The sequence below is a fragment of the Nymphaea colorata genome, chromosome 9 (assembly GCF_008831285.2).
Source record: "Nymphaea colorata isolate Beijing-Zhang1983 chromosome 9, ASM883128v2, whole genome shotgun sequence".
NCBI lineage: Eukaryota > Viridiplantae > Streptophyta > Magnoliopsida > Nymphaeales > Nymphaeaceae > Nymphaea > Nymphaea colorata.
In genome coordinates, this window is record NC_045146.1 from 15,417,875 (window position 1) to 15,432,421 (window position 14,547).

General features: G+C 37.3%; 2 protein-coding genes across 3 annotated transcripts; one reads left to right on the top strand and one right to left on the bottom strand.

Moving 5' to 3' along the window:
* Window positions 1-1,008: 1,008 nt before the first annotated feature.
* LOC116260819 (casein kinase II subunit alpha-2-like) lies at window positions 1,009-8,863 on the top strand. 2 transcript variants are annotated; one of them, XM_031639326.2, is made up of 10 exons: window positions 1,031-1,653; window positions 1,801-1,930; window positions 3,417-3,611; window positions 4,701-4,858; window positions 6,370-6,460; window positions 6,643-6,708; window positions 7,424-7,506; window positions 7,653-7,716; window positions 7,839-7,907; window positions 8,554-8,863. In XM_031639326.2, the coding sequence occupies exons 1-10, from the start codon at window positions 1,268-1,270 to the stop codon at window positions 8,611-8,613; spliced, it is 1,302 nt and encodes a 433-aa protein (XP_031495186.1). In that variant the 5' UTR covers window positions 1,031-1,267; the 3' UTR covers window positions 8,614-8,863. The 2 variants fall into 2 exon arrangements, with proteins under 2 accessions (XP_031495187.1, XP_031495186.1); XM_031639327.2 differs by lacking the exon at window positions 3,417-3,611 and having other exon boundaries at window positions 1,009-1,653.
* Window positions 8,864-10,603: 1,740 nt separating this feature from the next.
* Window positions 10,604-13,748, bottom strand: LOC116261400 (uncharacterized protein At2g23090-like). The gene is made up of 3 exons (XM_031640136.2): window positions 13,385-13,748; window positions 13,263-13,303; window positions 10,604-10,991 (listed from the first exon to the last, which is right to left on the bottom strand). The coding sequence occupies exons 1-3, from the start codon at window positions 13,455-13,457 to the stop codon at window positions 10,872-10,874; spliced, it is 234 nt and encodes a 77-aa protein (XP_031495996.1). The 5' UTR covers window positions 13,458-13,748; the 3' UTR covers window positions 10,604-10,871.
* Between the last annotated feature and the right edge of the window lie 799 nt (window positions 13,749-14,547).

The following is a 14,547-nucleotide window of genomic DNA, read 5'->3' on the forward strand; positions in this document are numbered from 1 at the left end:
TGTAAATTGTATGTTACGTAGAATTATAGCCCATGATCAGCTTCTAATGACGGAGTTTGTTCTTAATTAGTCGGTTTGTAATGTCCTTGACTGTTTATGAATATATGGTTCTCTTTCCCGTTTCTTCTTCGGATGGGCAAGCTTAGGTAGAAAACAAACCTACGTTATACGTATTAAAATTGAAAACACACAACAAGTAATTACAAAATGGCCTGCAATTTGAGGCTGAATTTGCCACTGCTTAAGGGAGCAACAGAAGCTAACTGATGGGTTTTACAGTTAATCGATCTATTCACAGAAAATAATTTGAATGTCAATCAATTCTGTACAGAACAGTCAAGAAGCTCATGTCTTCCACTTCAAACCGATCCTTTTTACCCATCCAAGGCCTTGTTTAATGCTTGAAGAATGATTCCTGGCTTCTGGCTGACGGAGAAGGACTTCATCAAGAAGGCATCTGATGCCATGGAAAATTTTGAAGCTTTTTTCCCAAAATGTGTACTGTAGTTGAAATGTTTTAGAAAAAATATTTAGAAGTAAATAAAGAAAAAAGATTGGAAGTTTCCCAGCCACATTATTATGTCCTCATACCAATTGAAATTCTTGAACGAAGGCACCAATTTTGTTTGGCAATTAGATGCACCACTGACAGTAAGGATCGTCCAACATGCGATCAAGAATTCAAGATCCAAGAGATTAATCACATGGGAGAAAAGAAGATGGAGGTGAAGATAATAAACGAATCTCTCTTCAAAATTTAGTTGCTTTTCTCTTGGAGATGAAAACTAAATAATCTCTCTTCAAAAAATTTTAATTTTTCTTTCTTCTTTATCTTCATCGTGCATTAGTCTTTCAGGAGGAGAACGGTTCTGGGTCCAGCCCAATATGAAGGGGCCGAGATCCAATAACAAATATCACTACCCAATTAAAAATAACTACGGAATTTTCTAAACCATTGGCATCCAAAGTGAGCTCCGTTGGTTCGATCTTGAGTCGGGAAGATGCAATCCCACACCCAATCATCAGGATGAGTGATCACTGTCAAGAGATCTAAACACAAGATCCAGACTCTCGTCAACACAAATATCCGAACACAGAAAGGCTGCCCTGAAAGGCTGAAATGATCTGCCAGCATTTCTGAGTTTATTACCCACAACAAAGGGTTCTTTGCCTCTGCCCTCTCTCTCTCGCTCTCTCCCGGTTGGCGCTCAGCCTCAATGTGCATCAAGATTGATGGCTTTGCACTAGGAAAAGGGTAAAATTTTGGATGCAAGATGTGGGGAGATCGATTCTCCTCCATTACGTTCTTCTGATCCTTGTTGTGCTGTCTCATCATCTTCATCGCCACCATTGCCATCAAGCATATCAATCTGTGAAGAACAAGTGGTGGGTGCAGAAGGATAATCAACAGCTGCACCAGCAGCACCGCCAACATCGTCTTCTTCATAGTAGTAATAAGAATCATTGTCACCTCGGTCATCGTCTTACTCTACTTGTCCCGCCCACCCACGTTGACAGGCCCGGCGAGGTCGTCGGAAAATCCTCGAGCAGGAGAAGGGGCGCAGCCATGTCTAAGTCACGTGTCTATGCGGACGTCAACGTCCTCCGTCCGAAGGACTACTGGGACTACGAGTCTCTCACCGTCCAGTGGGGGTACAGACTAAGGATTCTCTTATTGCTAGTCTATCTCCTTATGTCTGTTACTCTGTTTTGGTTTTTTGGGTGGAAGAAGAAGGTGGTTGTGCGAAAGCTTGGAGTTTCTAAGTTGTCTCTTTTCTTTGGTGGTGGCGAATAATGCAGGGATCAGGACAATTACGAGGTAGTTCGGAAGGTGGGGAGGGGGAAATACAGCGAGGTGTTCGAGGGCATCAATGTGACCAACTCGGAGAGATGCATCATAAAGATTCTTAAGCCTGTCAAGAAGAAGAAGGTGGGATTCTTTCCTTCTAATTCGACATCACGTTTTTTTTTTTTCCTTGCTGTTGCTTTTTTTCATTCGATCCTTCTGATATCTATCTGCCTGCAAGAATTCTTAGTGGCTCAGACAGCAGAATAAAAATAGCAATGATTCTTCCGTTTCAAGTTTAGGTCCAAAAAAGGTCTAAACACGACCCTGATTGATCTAAAAATCCTGTGCAACTGGACAGAGAAAATAATAATCTTCTTGCAGAACACATCGCCAAAACAAGACGTTGATTAAGGCAGTTGATTCTATGTTGTTAGACGGTATGGTAGTTTTCAATCTGTTTAGTCATATCGCGTGAAATTATGATCTAAAGTACATAAATGTCTATACTTGTACAAGATTTAGGTCAAACTGCATGATTCGTCTATCCTTTATCCAAAATTCTATTTCATAACGGTTTATTTCAAGTCCCACGATTTTTTCTAACTTTTCTTCGTTTGTTTTTTTAAGTACTTTCCACGCTGGTTATTGGTAACTGCTAGGTAGTTGGTGTTTTTAGCAAGCAGGAGTGAAGTCGACATATTGGTAATCTGATATGCAATTCCTGGATATGCTCAAGCGATTGATTTTAGTGTCAAAATACCAGCATCTGCTTGGTCTGCAGAGTACCGAAGCAAATGCTGGTTACCGTGAACATGTAGTTGTTATTGTTCGTTTCTATTACCACCCCTTGTATAATTGTATACATTCAATACATTCTCGATAGGGGTCATTCGTGGATGAATGGCCAAAGATGTTAAAAAGTCTGAGCCCCTAATTCATAACTTCCATCAGCATGTCCTACCATCTCCCGTGTGATGGAAATGCATATTTATCAACCTCGTCTTAGGATGTGAATAAGGGTCACTAACTTTTTTGTATTCCTGTTGTCGTTCCTCTTTCAACTTATTTGTGAAGATCGTTTTATCCTAAAAACAAAGTGATTGTTGTAGTATCGGGACGGCCAAACATAAATTAAAATCTATATTCGATGATAAAATGCCCTTATAGACCAAGAATGTCAGGTTCAAACCTTGTCCTTGTTTTCATGTACTATGTAAGCTCTTTGGATGTGGTTCGTTCTAATCTCAGTCTGATGCTGTTATAAAGTATGCAGATATAGATCCTATTGAAGTTTATAACCTTCCTTTTGGGTTCTTATTCCTGAACATGTAGGTTAGAGATAAATTGCTTCCGTGACTAAGATGGTAATACCTTTTTCCTGTTCATATCTGCTCTTCTATGGTTGTTTTGCTTAACTTCTAACTTCTCACTTCCCACTTCATGTGTACTGACTACTTGGGCATTTGTGAACCACTGGTTTCTTTCTTCATCTTGTTGACTCTGTTTGCCTCTTTGGCAGCATTAATACCAACTATGCTGCTGGAGATAGCACTTTGTGAATCTTTTCCATGCCTTGTCTTTATATATCAGATACGTGCTATAGAATTACTGTGAATTTGTGATGCAGATAAAGAGGGAGATCAAGATACTCCAAAATATTTGTGGAGGACCAAACATTGTGAAGCTACTTGATATTGTTCGAGATCAACAATCAAAAACTCCCAGCTTGGTTTTTGAATATGTTAATAGTACAGACTTCAAAGTTCTATACCCAACATTGACTGATTATGACATACGCTATTATATATATGAGCTGCTTAAGGTGTGTAGATATATCTTGTAACCAACTCATTGTCCTCTCACTCCTTTTTGGCTTTTTCCATTGGATGAGTAGGTGCTGAATTGCTAGACAACTCATTAGGTGTCAGAAAACCAGTTTGTGATGACTATCATTATCATCCTGAATGTTGTCGTAGCTGCTCCCATCCTTTATGTGCATTTTTTATGCTACCTTAATGATCATTTACCTTTTAAAAAAAAGGAAAAGTATTTGATTGTGTTTCCACAGCTGGGTTGTTTTTCTATAACATCCCAATTTTCACTATTTATTGATATAAATTTTGAAGAGTTGACCTTCATCTGCATGATTGGAGTCAGTTTAAAAAGAACAATATCTCTTGTGTAGCTTAAGAAGCATGTGCATCTTTTCTTTCTTTTGGTCATTTCTTCCTTGCTGTCATGGTCCCACTTCTCAGCTGTTTGTCTTTCACTACCTGTTCTTGTTTTACCTAGCTCAACTTGGTTTGCCAGACTTGGAATCATGGTTAATATTATTCATCATTGTGCTCAGATGGGCTCAAAAGTCTGCTGAGTTCTAATTTTTTCTAAAAAGTACCTAAGCAACTCTTATCTTTCTTCGTGACCATTGAGGAGCCGTATGAAGCGGAGGTCCCATGTACTTCATTTTTTTCTCATATTTTTTTATCTATAGGCGGATTAAGAGTTATTATCATTTTTCTTGGAAATTCAAATTAATACTCAGAAATCTGAACTCAGAAAGAATATATCTTCTAACATGGCGAGTGTGTTCTGGAATAGTTGGCTTCATCATAAAGTTTGTGGGGGCTTAAGTTTTGAAATAAAATAATATCTTAATTGCTAAAACTGTTACCTTTTTTATATTTATCAAAAAAGTTTTCTTGCATTTGTTATTGTTTTTTTTACCTTTTTCTTATTCTTTGATCAATTCTGAAAAATGAAAATGCATGTAATGCTATGTAACTATTGTGTTCTTTTCTGTCAGTATTTCACAATTATGGATCCGTTCTAGCATTTTTGTGCCCTTCTTTCAAGATGTGTTGGAATATATTTTGTAAATTTATATATTGTTCGTTACCTTGTATTTTCATAGGCTCTAGATTATTGCCATTCACAAGGAATAATGCATCGAGATGTCAAGCCTCACAATGTGATGATAGACCATGAATTGCGAAAGCTGAGGTTGATAGACTGGGGACTGGCTGAATTTTATCATCCTGGCAAGGAGTACAATGTTCGAGTTGCTTCAAGGTAAAGCGCAGAATGGTTGCTTAATGTATTCTGGATTTGTTACTGAACCCTCTAGTAAATGATTCCCGTATTTCTTATAGCTGGTACCTTAATGTTATATGATATGGCTATGTCTTGGCTTTCCCTAAGAGCTAATTCAAGTGCTGACTGCTGAGCCACCTGTCTGTTACCTTTTAAGGTCGTCTCTCTTAACATGACAAGGGCAACATGGATGTTGGCAATGGAATGGCTTTTTATGGATTTCACCTTATCTGTTAGCTTTGTAACTCTAATAACATGGATTCTTGACTTTGTAATTTGGTGGTGACTGTTTCTAGTTCTTATGATTGAGCATATACTGTGCATATGCATGCATGTCTTTGAATCATTAAAAAGGTTTCCATTTCCATTTTATATGGCCATTACATTGCTTTGCACTGGGGAATTGAAAGGACTGCAGTAACCACAAAACCTCAAATGGATGCATGCATATGAATGTGAAAGGATCTAGGATATTATCACTAACAAGCTCAGGAATTTATATGATTTGCAATGATAGTGAATCACATGTTGGTTCTGATTACCTGTAATTACTTGATTTTGAAAAGTGTAAATAACAAATGCTTGTGCTTTTCAGATGCACAATGCCTTTTGGTGCTTTCTTTATGGGCTTACTAAATGTGTGTGGCGAATGAAACAACCAAATTATTTTACAACTTACTAGGATAAAAATAAGTGGATTCTGTTGGCACCAACACATGCTGGTGGAAGTTGGAAGCTTCTTGCCAAAAACCTTAACAAATTATTCCTGCCATTGAATATTGGAATTTCATAGAAATAAGGAGCATGTGGTGTTTCTGTATGCGCATGTTCTTAGGCATAAAAAAATTTACAGGGAATGCTTGTGCATGTATGGGCATGCACATGTTATGTGTGTATGTGCACATTTATATATGTTTGTTTGTGCATATATGCACGTGTAGATGTGTATGTGTTTGTATTGGTCTGTTTTGTGCACGTGTATGTATTGCCCAAGGGAGCCAAAACTGTCAAATGGCCTGGGTTCTTAAATAAGTGGATCAAGTATTTAAGAGATGACACACCTTTTTTTTCATATCCACATGCCATGGAAGCACTTTCTCACCTTGTTCTTTTTATTGGTAAGGCAACTTGCATTGCTTATGGATTCCTTTTCAGTTTTGCAAGGGAAGTATAGAAGAGGAATTGGCTTTCTTGGAAATCTTGAAAAAAGAAAAAAAAATCAAACTTCGACCTTAAAAATTTCAACATTGTGCTTGCACGATGCAAACATGATGCCTATGTAAGTCCATCTACTAGAATGTATCATTCTAATGGTATAATTTCCTTTTCCTTTGTATTGCATTATATGTGCAAGTACTTGCGATAATTGAGCGCTGCTTCTACCTTCATGTAGTTTTTACTGATTGTAATTTTATCGATGCTTTCTTTCTACTTTATGACTAAATCATCATGATCTTACTCATTTATGTTTTTATTGCTTGCCTCATAAGGTACTTCAAGGGCCCTGAACTGTTGGTTGATTTACAAGATTATGATTACTCTTTGGACATGTGGAGTCTTGGTTGCATGTTTGCAGGAATGGTCAGTGGCATATTTATTGTATTCTTCTTGCATTCTATTCCTTTGCACTGTGACATGTTGTCACTCTTCTATTTCATTTTTAAAACTTCTTTCTTTTCCTGAAATGTGAAGGGCATGGTTTTGTATGAGATGAGGCTCTTTTGTTTTTGTTGAATAACATGGTGCATTATGGCAATGTTCAGATCTTTCGCAAGGAGCCTTTCTTCTACGGCCATGATAACCATGATCAACTTGTTAAGATTGCCAAGGTACTACTGTAGGAAAATTTTGATTCATCTGGACCTGATATTACTCTTCTGCAAAGAAAAAACTCAGTTTGTCTGGCGTTATTTATTTTTGTTGTGTTGTATCTTTTGTTGGTCATTCATGTTCACATGCTTCTAGTATATGATATGTAGATGGAAGCATCTCATGTTGTTGATTATGGAAGAAGAATTAGGAATGCCCTCAGTTACAAGAAGCAGAAAGCTGATTTTGCTATCTCTGTGCAGCAACAGTTTAGTAGATACATCAAACATATGAGTAGTCCAGCACAGCACAAAGTGAAAGTGAATGTTCAAATGCACTTTTGATAGTGGCATAAAATGTCCACGTTTTTTCAGTTAAGTCTTAAATGCAGGGGACTTATATCTGGGGATTTGTAACACTTCCAAATTTCCAATACATAAGTAAATGACTCCTTGTATTTAAGTTCAAGTACTATATGCAAGCATACATGTTGGACCAGATTAATATACCCCTGAGGTTTTTTGAGTTGGAAAGTTAATTGGGGAAGTGACATAATGATGTTTCTTACATGTTAGCTGAAGATTGTTGAGCTATATTATCAACATACTACCTTTTAGAAGGCACTAAAAATGAGCATGGAAGCTCTAGTTACTTCACCACTTTATGGTTGGGGGTTTTCTCCTAGCGTTTTTTTGTTATCTTAGATGCAATCTCTTACATTTGGTAATTTTCCAGGTACTTGGTACAGATGAATTAAATGCTTACCTAAACAAATACCGGTTGGAGCTTGATCCACAACTGGATGCCCTAGTTGGCAGGTATTCTTAAGCTTTCCAATTAGACGTTAGTCATTACCGCTCATGATAACCTCTTGAGTACAGGAAAATGGTCCTCCTACAAATTACAAACTACCAGCTAATATATAACTAGTTATTGCTTCCCGTTTTGCTCCTTTTACTTTCAGGCATAGTCGGAAGCCCTGGTCCAAATATATCAATGCGGACAATCAACATTTAGTTTCTCCAGAGGTCATATGACATTCTCTTTGGGTTTCCTCTAGAAGTTTCTTTTCCAATGATGGTGAATACACTTTGAGATTCAGTTGGTAATTGATACTATCAGCTAATTTATTATGTTTTGTGACATACAGGCAATTGATTTCCTTGACAAACTTCTTCGGTATGATCACCAAGATAGACTTACAGCACGGGAAGCAATGGTAATCTATTTCTTATTAATTCCTAGTAACTTATCTTGTTATTGGAGTGTGTACTAATTATGTTAGTGCTGCCCTCGACTGAATTTGTTAATGGTGTCATGTTTGCATGTTTATAAAATAGCTTTTGTGAAATGGTTTTCTCCTCTACACAAATCTTTTGTCGTTTCTATTTTAATACTCATGTGACTAGATTTCTCGCATTTATTTAGTGAACGTTTATTGTTCCTTTTGATCTTTAAGTGGAAGCTTTCAGGTGCCTTTTTCTTTCAAAAAGTTGCAAGTGGAAAATACAATAGTTGTCTCCACAAGCTTAAGAATCAGGATGCGAGATAATTTAATATTCTGGCACAAAGTCGATCCGTGGCTGCTAGTTGTTTTTGCACAGGAAAAATTGGAAGCATGTGGACCCTTTGTTATCTATAGGACTTGTTCAATCTGTTGTTAATTCTTAAGATGGACAGACACTGATATGCATTACTTGCAACGGTAGCCTGTCTTCAAGCATGTGCGGTAGTTCATGACTTACCATGACAATAACTTTCGAAAGCTTCCAGTAATGTCTAATTCATTGCTGTCATGATATGTACGTGGGTTTTGCTTCAAGCTTGTCGTAGCCTTTTCTGATGTTTTGATTCCACCTTTGCAGGCACACCCGTACTTCCTTCAAGTCAGGGCTGCAGAACATGGCAGAACTCGCACGCAATGATCATGTTGCTTGGATATCCATTAGTCCTTTTTCTTGTTTGTGCTATCATCGTCTCAGTTGTTGAGTCTTTAACTGTTGGTTGTTTTGTTCCCTGAACATGTGTACCGTGGTCTATTGAGGTCTATTATCAGGATTTTGACAATTAAATCTGTAATTTCAGTCATTGTGCATCAAACAAATGTTTCACAAGTGTAAGAGATGTTACTGGATACATCTTCAACCATCTAATAAATGTACATGCTTACGTGCAGCTCTGTCCGAAAGCTTTTCTGCAGGTTCTATAAGTGCATTTCTGGTCTCTCTCTCTACACGACTATTCTTGTTAAATGTTAGAGAAAGAGCATACACCATCACTGGCTTCTCTATTTCTCTTCATTTTTCTTTCTTCTTTTTAAATGCCAATAAAATTTCTTTATTTTCAATACTAAAGAGGAATATTCAGTAAAAAGTGTGGGATCCAAGGCCAGTATCATCAGCATCAGTGCCTAATGCCTAGAGGCCCGTGTTAGGTGATACACATCCTGTAAACAAGAAAATTTCTCAATATATCGTTTAATATGAGACATGCATTGGCCCGTGGTAGTGGATATAACTACGTATCGTCAATATATTAATATGATAAATAGTAATTGATGCTTAATCTGTCATACATGGGGTTTTCAAGGAATCGACATCAATCAAAATTAGAAGAAACTATTTAGATATAAAAACAATCATAAATTTGATGTTAAGATAAATTTTATGTGCTAACAAAACTTTAGATTAAAATTTTCCTATAAAGTTCAATCTGCATATTGGCTTTTTTTTTTTTTTTTTGGGTCTTATAGTTCTGAGTTCTCTGAATACATTTACAGTTAAATTCACCATAAACAATTTCACGTTAAGGAAAGGTCAGTCGTCAGACATTATATTTCTAATATATGTGGAAACCACTATAGCCATACCCAGACAGTTCCCTCCATCTCGTATCGTCGAAATGCTCATTTGATATGCAATGAGGAGAAAGAGTAAGCTATTTGATTATGCCCATCATTGAACTACATATATAACTCATTATTGGGCATACTCGTTTGACTACATGGACATGCTCGTTTGACATTGTTGATGTCGGAATTTGGTCTTGTTTCACATTCTCTGTGAATATCTTACATTGCATTGCTTAGAACTTAGAAGGAAGCCCCACCAAAGTTAGATCCTTAATAGTTGATAACAAGCACGTAATGTTCGAGGGACACATGTTCTTAAAAGACGTTTCAAAAATACTAGCTTCTTCATAAAATGTGATGTGATAATCAAGACTGTCTTCAAATCCAATATTCAAATTCTGGACATGATGACACGTTTTTTGAATAAAAAATATAATGTTTTTGAATTACGTATTTAAAAAAGCATGTGTTCCAAAACCACAATGTACGGTGTTGTCGACTGCTAAGATTTTACTGACTTTCAAACAGATCAACATCGACCAGTTTAGAGGAATCGAACAGCTGGTAAGCAATGAAATTATTAATGACGAGAAGCACAGGATCATCACAAAAAGACGATGCCAATATAGATTTTGGATAGAAGGAACTGAATTATCTAGGTATTACAGTTTGTTAGCGGGATCATTTGTTTCAGATGAGTGTAATTGCCTTGGGGATGCAATCAAATCACCCATGGGCATGTAATATAATTGTTCAGCTGCAAGTAGCTAACAAGCACTTAAAAAGGCATACTCTTGTGCCAAGCCAGCATGGTCCCAGTAAATCATGGACCAGGATGGGAAGATTGGTCCAGCATCACCGACATGATAATCATCACATGGACTCATGGATAGAACCAGGCCCATGTCTGCCCACTTGATTCATATCAGTGTGATCTATCTGGTAAGATCCAATCAATATTGACAAGCCCTGCAGCTGTTTGCTAAATGAACAATAGATGGCTCCTTGCAAAGCAATTTGATGACATGCCAAGTCCAAACTGATGATGGACGGGGAACAGGAAATAAAATAAATTGAATCAAAAGCAAATTCGGAAGTTCCATATGAAACGTCGTTACCAGTTTCTGGTGTTGCAACTAAGCTGGACAATCCACAGAAGAAAGTGTCACTTTGGATTTAACATCTCCCCGTTTTATATATAGACATCACAAGCAATACAAAGCGTCTAGAGACGGGAATAAGGTTCCAGACAACTGTTTCTCAAAGTCTTGGAAGCTTTTGCATATTGTGATACTTTCATCTTCTGTAGTAGAACAGTAGACCAACTGAGCCTTATTTCTTGAGATGGGGGAAGCATTGATAAACATCCACCTTGGGGTGCTTTGCATCTGCATGTTCCCTGCATTTCCCTTCCGATGTTGTACATATAAATGTCTGCATGCATACCTTGCACTGCACAAGAACAACACCGCCATACTTGTGAACGGAAAGGATAAAAAAGAAACTGAAATGATACTGTGTGGAATTATATTATTTAAGCTTCCATCTGAGGAATCCATTATAGCTGATTTATTACCAAACTGGATAACAAAGGATTGATCTTGCTGTGGCCTCCATTCCATAAACATGCACAACAAAGTCTAGAGATACAGTTTTCCACACAGAAATTTTTGTATTCGTGTTACGCAGATGATCAGAAATTATACTGGATTGTATTTCTCAGTTTTCAAACATGACAGCCTTCGCAAGCACCAAGCTTTGAGAAGCTGTGAATGAACAACCTACTGAAATCGATGCCTTGGAAGCCATGCTAACCAGACTTTAGGTAAATTTACCAACATCCTAGCCAAAAGGATTCTCAGACATTTACAGAGAACTTGCCATCAAATCAATTTACATGTAACATACAGTTTTAGTACTTTTAAAAAATCAGGCATCAAGATAAAGCAAACAGCATTTCATTCGTGAGAAAGAAGTGAATAATCTCAAGCACAATTACCATAAAGCATATACTACCTGAAATGATAAACAATACTTAAAATAGAACTATAGGGAAACATGGAATGACTCTAGAAGAAACAAAGAGTACAGAAACATAACAGGAAGGAACGCCTCTATACAAACAGCATGGCCTTTGGCGCATGCTCCAAACAATGAATTTTTAGCTTATCATTAAGTCAGGGTCTCATCACAAACCAATAGGTAAATTAGAAAAAAGGCAGGATGCAATACACAGATTGAAGCGACCCATGAAGTGGGTATTAAGCCATCAACAGGTGAAAACTAGTTACTACACTTGCATGTGGAAGTTCTATGCCCCAATCTGCATCTGGAATCTGGCATTCAATACGTGCACCAAACAGTTTCTCACTTAACATGAAATCAGAGTCTCATCACCAACCAATAGGTAAAGATGGACAAGGCATCACATAATGCATAGACTGAAGACACACCTGAAACTGCGTATTGAACCATTAACAGGCTAAAGGTAGTTACTAATAACAGAAATACTTGCATGTAGATGTTCTATGCCTCAATCGGTGAGCCAGAAGCAGAACAAACAACATTAAAAAGCATTAACACCCAAACAAAATCCTTATTGAGAAGTAGGCCAATTTCTAGTGTGTAAAAACCAAATTTCACTACCTGCCTTCTTTTGGACCTTGATCCTTGATATAACTTACAGGTGGAGGTAATGGCAGGATCACTCATTCCTCTGTCATGTTACTCATGTACCCGTCAAGATCTCTGATGCCAGTTATTGGTGAAGAACATTCATTCTCACAACTGTGTAAAGATTAAAGTCATGCAAATAACTTGATTTATTTTCATCATCGGAGGTTATACTCCACTAACTCCTAATCCGAGATGCCAATGGTTGAAGAACCATCGTTTCTCTATTACTACTCTCTGTATTCTCCGCATTTTTCTTGGAATATCCTCAGTGGCCACGTTTATCTTTTTTCCGAATAAAATTCCCTTCCCTGACTCCAACAAAAACAGTCTCAATTTCACTTCAGAAGCATCATAGCTGCCTAGATGACATTAAGATATTTATTTTCTGGTAAATGTATCGGTGTCCAAATCTGACTTCATCCGTGATCCATCTCAGTTAACCTCTTCTAAATCAGAAATTTTAGCACAGTAAACAAATGAGAGACCAATTTCTTCATAATTGCAAATATGCAACAGTTCTCCCATATGATAGAACAATCAAAGCGCCGAAAAATTGAAAATAGGAAAAAGACAATGCACCGATCATATCCCCAAGGAGACCCCACACTGTCAAACACGCGGAACCGCTATTTCTTCAAGATGAATTGCTTTAACAAAGAACGGTCACTGACAATTTTTACGAGTTAAATTTTCCAATAAATTCAACAAATAGAAATAAAAAGGACAGAAAACAAAGCACATGAAAAGAGAAGATCTCTTTCGTTTTACAATCTTTACGTCCAAAGAAACACATAGTTCACATATTTAGACATTAAACACAAAAAAAAAGGGAAGATGCCCAGAAACTCAATGATCAACTAAGCCCCAATCTGGCCACAAAAACAGAACCCTAGTGTATTAAGGAATCTTCGAAGTGGATCTTAAGAAGATTATGCCCCATCCCCCAGAACAGGAAATTTCAAAATTTTGAGCAATCTTTACTGAAGGAGACGAGAAAAGCCTAACGAGGAGCATGTGAATACGAAAGAAAGAGAGAGAGAAAGAGACCTGGATGGTCATCGCTTTCTTGTTCGAATCCAGCTGACTTCCTGCATCAGACACATCCACGCTCACCGTAAGATCATTTGCGAAGCATTAGTAGAGAGAGAGAGAGAGAGAGAGAGAGAGACCTTTGGAGGGCTTCATCTTCTCTAGGTTCTTCTCACGCGCCATCTTGGCCTTCTGACCATTGCCTCCCCCCATGGTTGTCCTCTTCTTCGATTCAAACAGGGAGAAACGCAGAGAGATATGGACAGACAGACTAAGGCGGTGGGGAGTCTTCTTCTCTTCCCCTCCCCTCCTCCCTTTTACACCAATGGAGTCCCAGGAAGAGGACCAGTCTCTCCCTCCCTCTCTCTTCTCCGCGTGTGGGGACAGACACCACCTGCAGCCGCAGATAGGAGGAGGTAAATCGAAGGGCTATGGCCTTGTTTCCCCCTCCTCAGAAATCATGGTGCCGCTTTCTCTTTCCTGAATTATTCGGGAAAGCCGTGCGGATCCCACCTTCCCCTCTTCGAGCCAAATATTCGCCCATTAAAGAGTCGTCTACCATCTTTCTCCAACTATTTTCTTTCCTCTCTAATGCTTCATAATTTTCTTTGTAATTGTAAGCATTCATTTGTATTATTAGTTGCCCATTGCAAATAAGACAAATTGTTCAAGTTTTCATGCTGACTTTTGCTATATAATTTTGAAAAGGAAGCTACCTTTTTTTTTTCAAATAAAAGTCATACTTTTCGTGAATCCTATTAATAAATAAGAGCATGAAGTGAACTTTTATTAATTTGAGAATTAATTTTTCAATATTTTCATTTATTACCAGACCAAATTAACTTTTTAAGCAGTATATTGGCAAATCACAAGAGTGAAAAAAATAAGAACCTAAAGAGTGAAAGATAATATTGGAAAATGGCAGTTAACTGTTCTATTTCTCAAGTTGACAGAAATTTTCTTTAGGTTATTATTTGCAAGGTTTTTTTTTTTTTTATGATAAGCAAAATATATATCTCAAAAAGAGAATTCGATGAATAAACGGAGTTGCAGAAAAGTAAGTATTGACCAATCAATATAATTTCCAGAAAAGTAATTGGGAGAGACTTTTCTTTAAAAATTTTCACTTTTTCATGTTCTTCTCAAGCTTGTAGTTCCTTGTACCTTTATTTGTTTTAAAATCTGGTTAATTTGCATTGGAACGACTAAAGCGAAGATAAGTTTTTATTAATCTTTGCTGCGTGTTAGTTCTAGAGCACATGAACCTGATCAATATATACATGTATTAATTTGACCTCGTTAT

Coding starts and splice junctions, on each gene's coding strand:
- LOC116260819 (XM_031639326.2), top strand. CDS start 1,268: ATGCAAGATGTGGGGAGATCGATTCTCCTCCATTACGTTCTTCTGATC. Junction 3,612..4,700: donor ATATATATGAGCTGCTTAAG/GTGTGTAGATAT, acceptor GTATTTTCATAG/GCTCTAGATTATTGCCATTC. Junction 6,461..6,642: donor GTTGCATGTTTGCAGGAATG/GTCAGTGGCATA, acceptor GGCAATGTTCAG/ATCTTTCGCAAGGAGCCTTT.
- LOC116261400 (XM_031640136.2), bottom strand. CDS start 13,457: ATGGGGGGAGGCAATGGTCAGAAGGCCAAGATGGCGCGTGAGAAGAAC. Junction 13,304..13,384: donor GAAGATGAAGCCCTCCAAAG/GTCTCTCTCTCT, acceptor TGTCTGATGCAG/GAAGTCAGCTGGATTCGAAC. Junction 10,992..13,262: donor AGAAAGCGATGACCATCCAG/GTCTCTTTCTCT, acceptor GTTCTTGTGCAG/TGCAAGGTATGCATGCAGAC.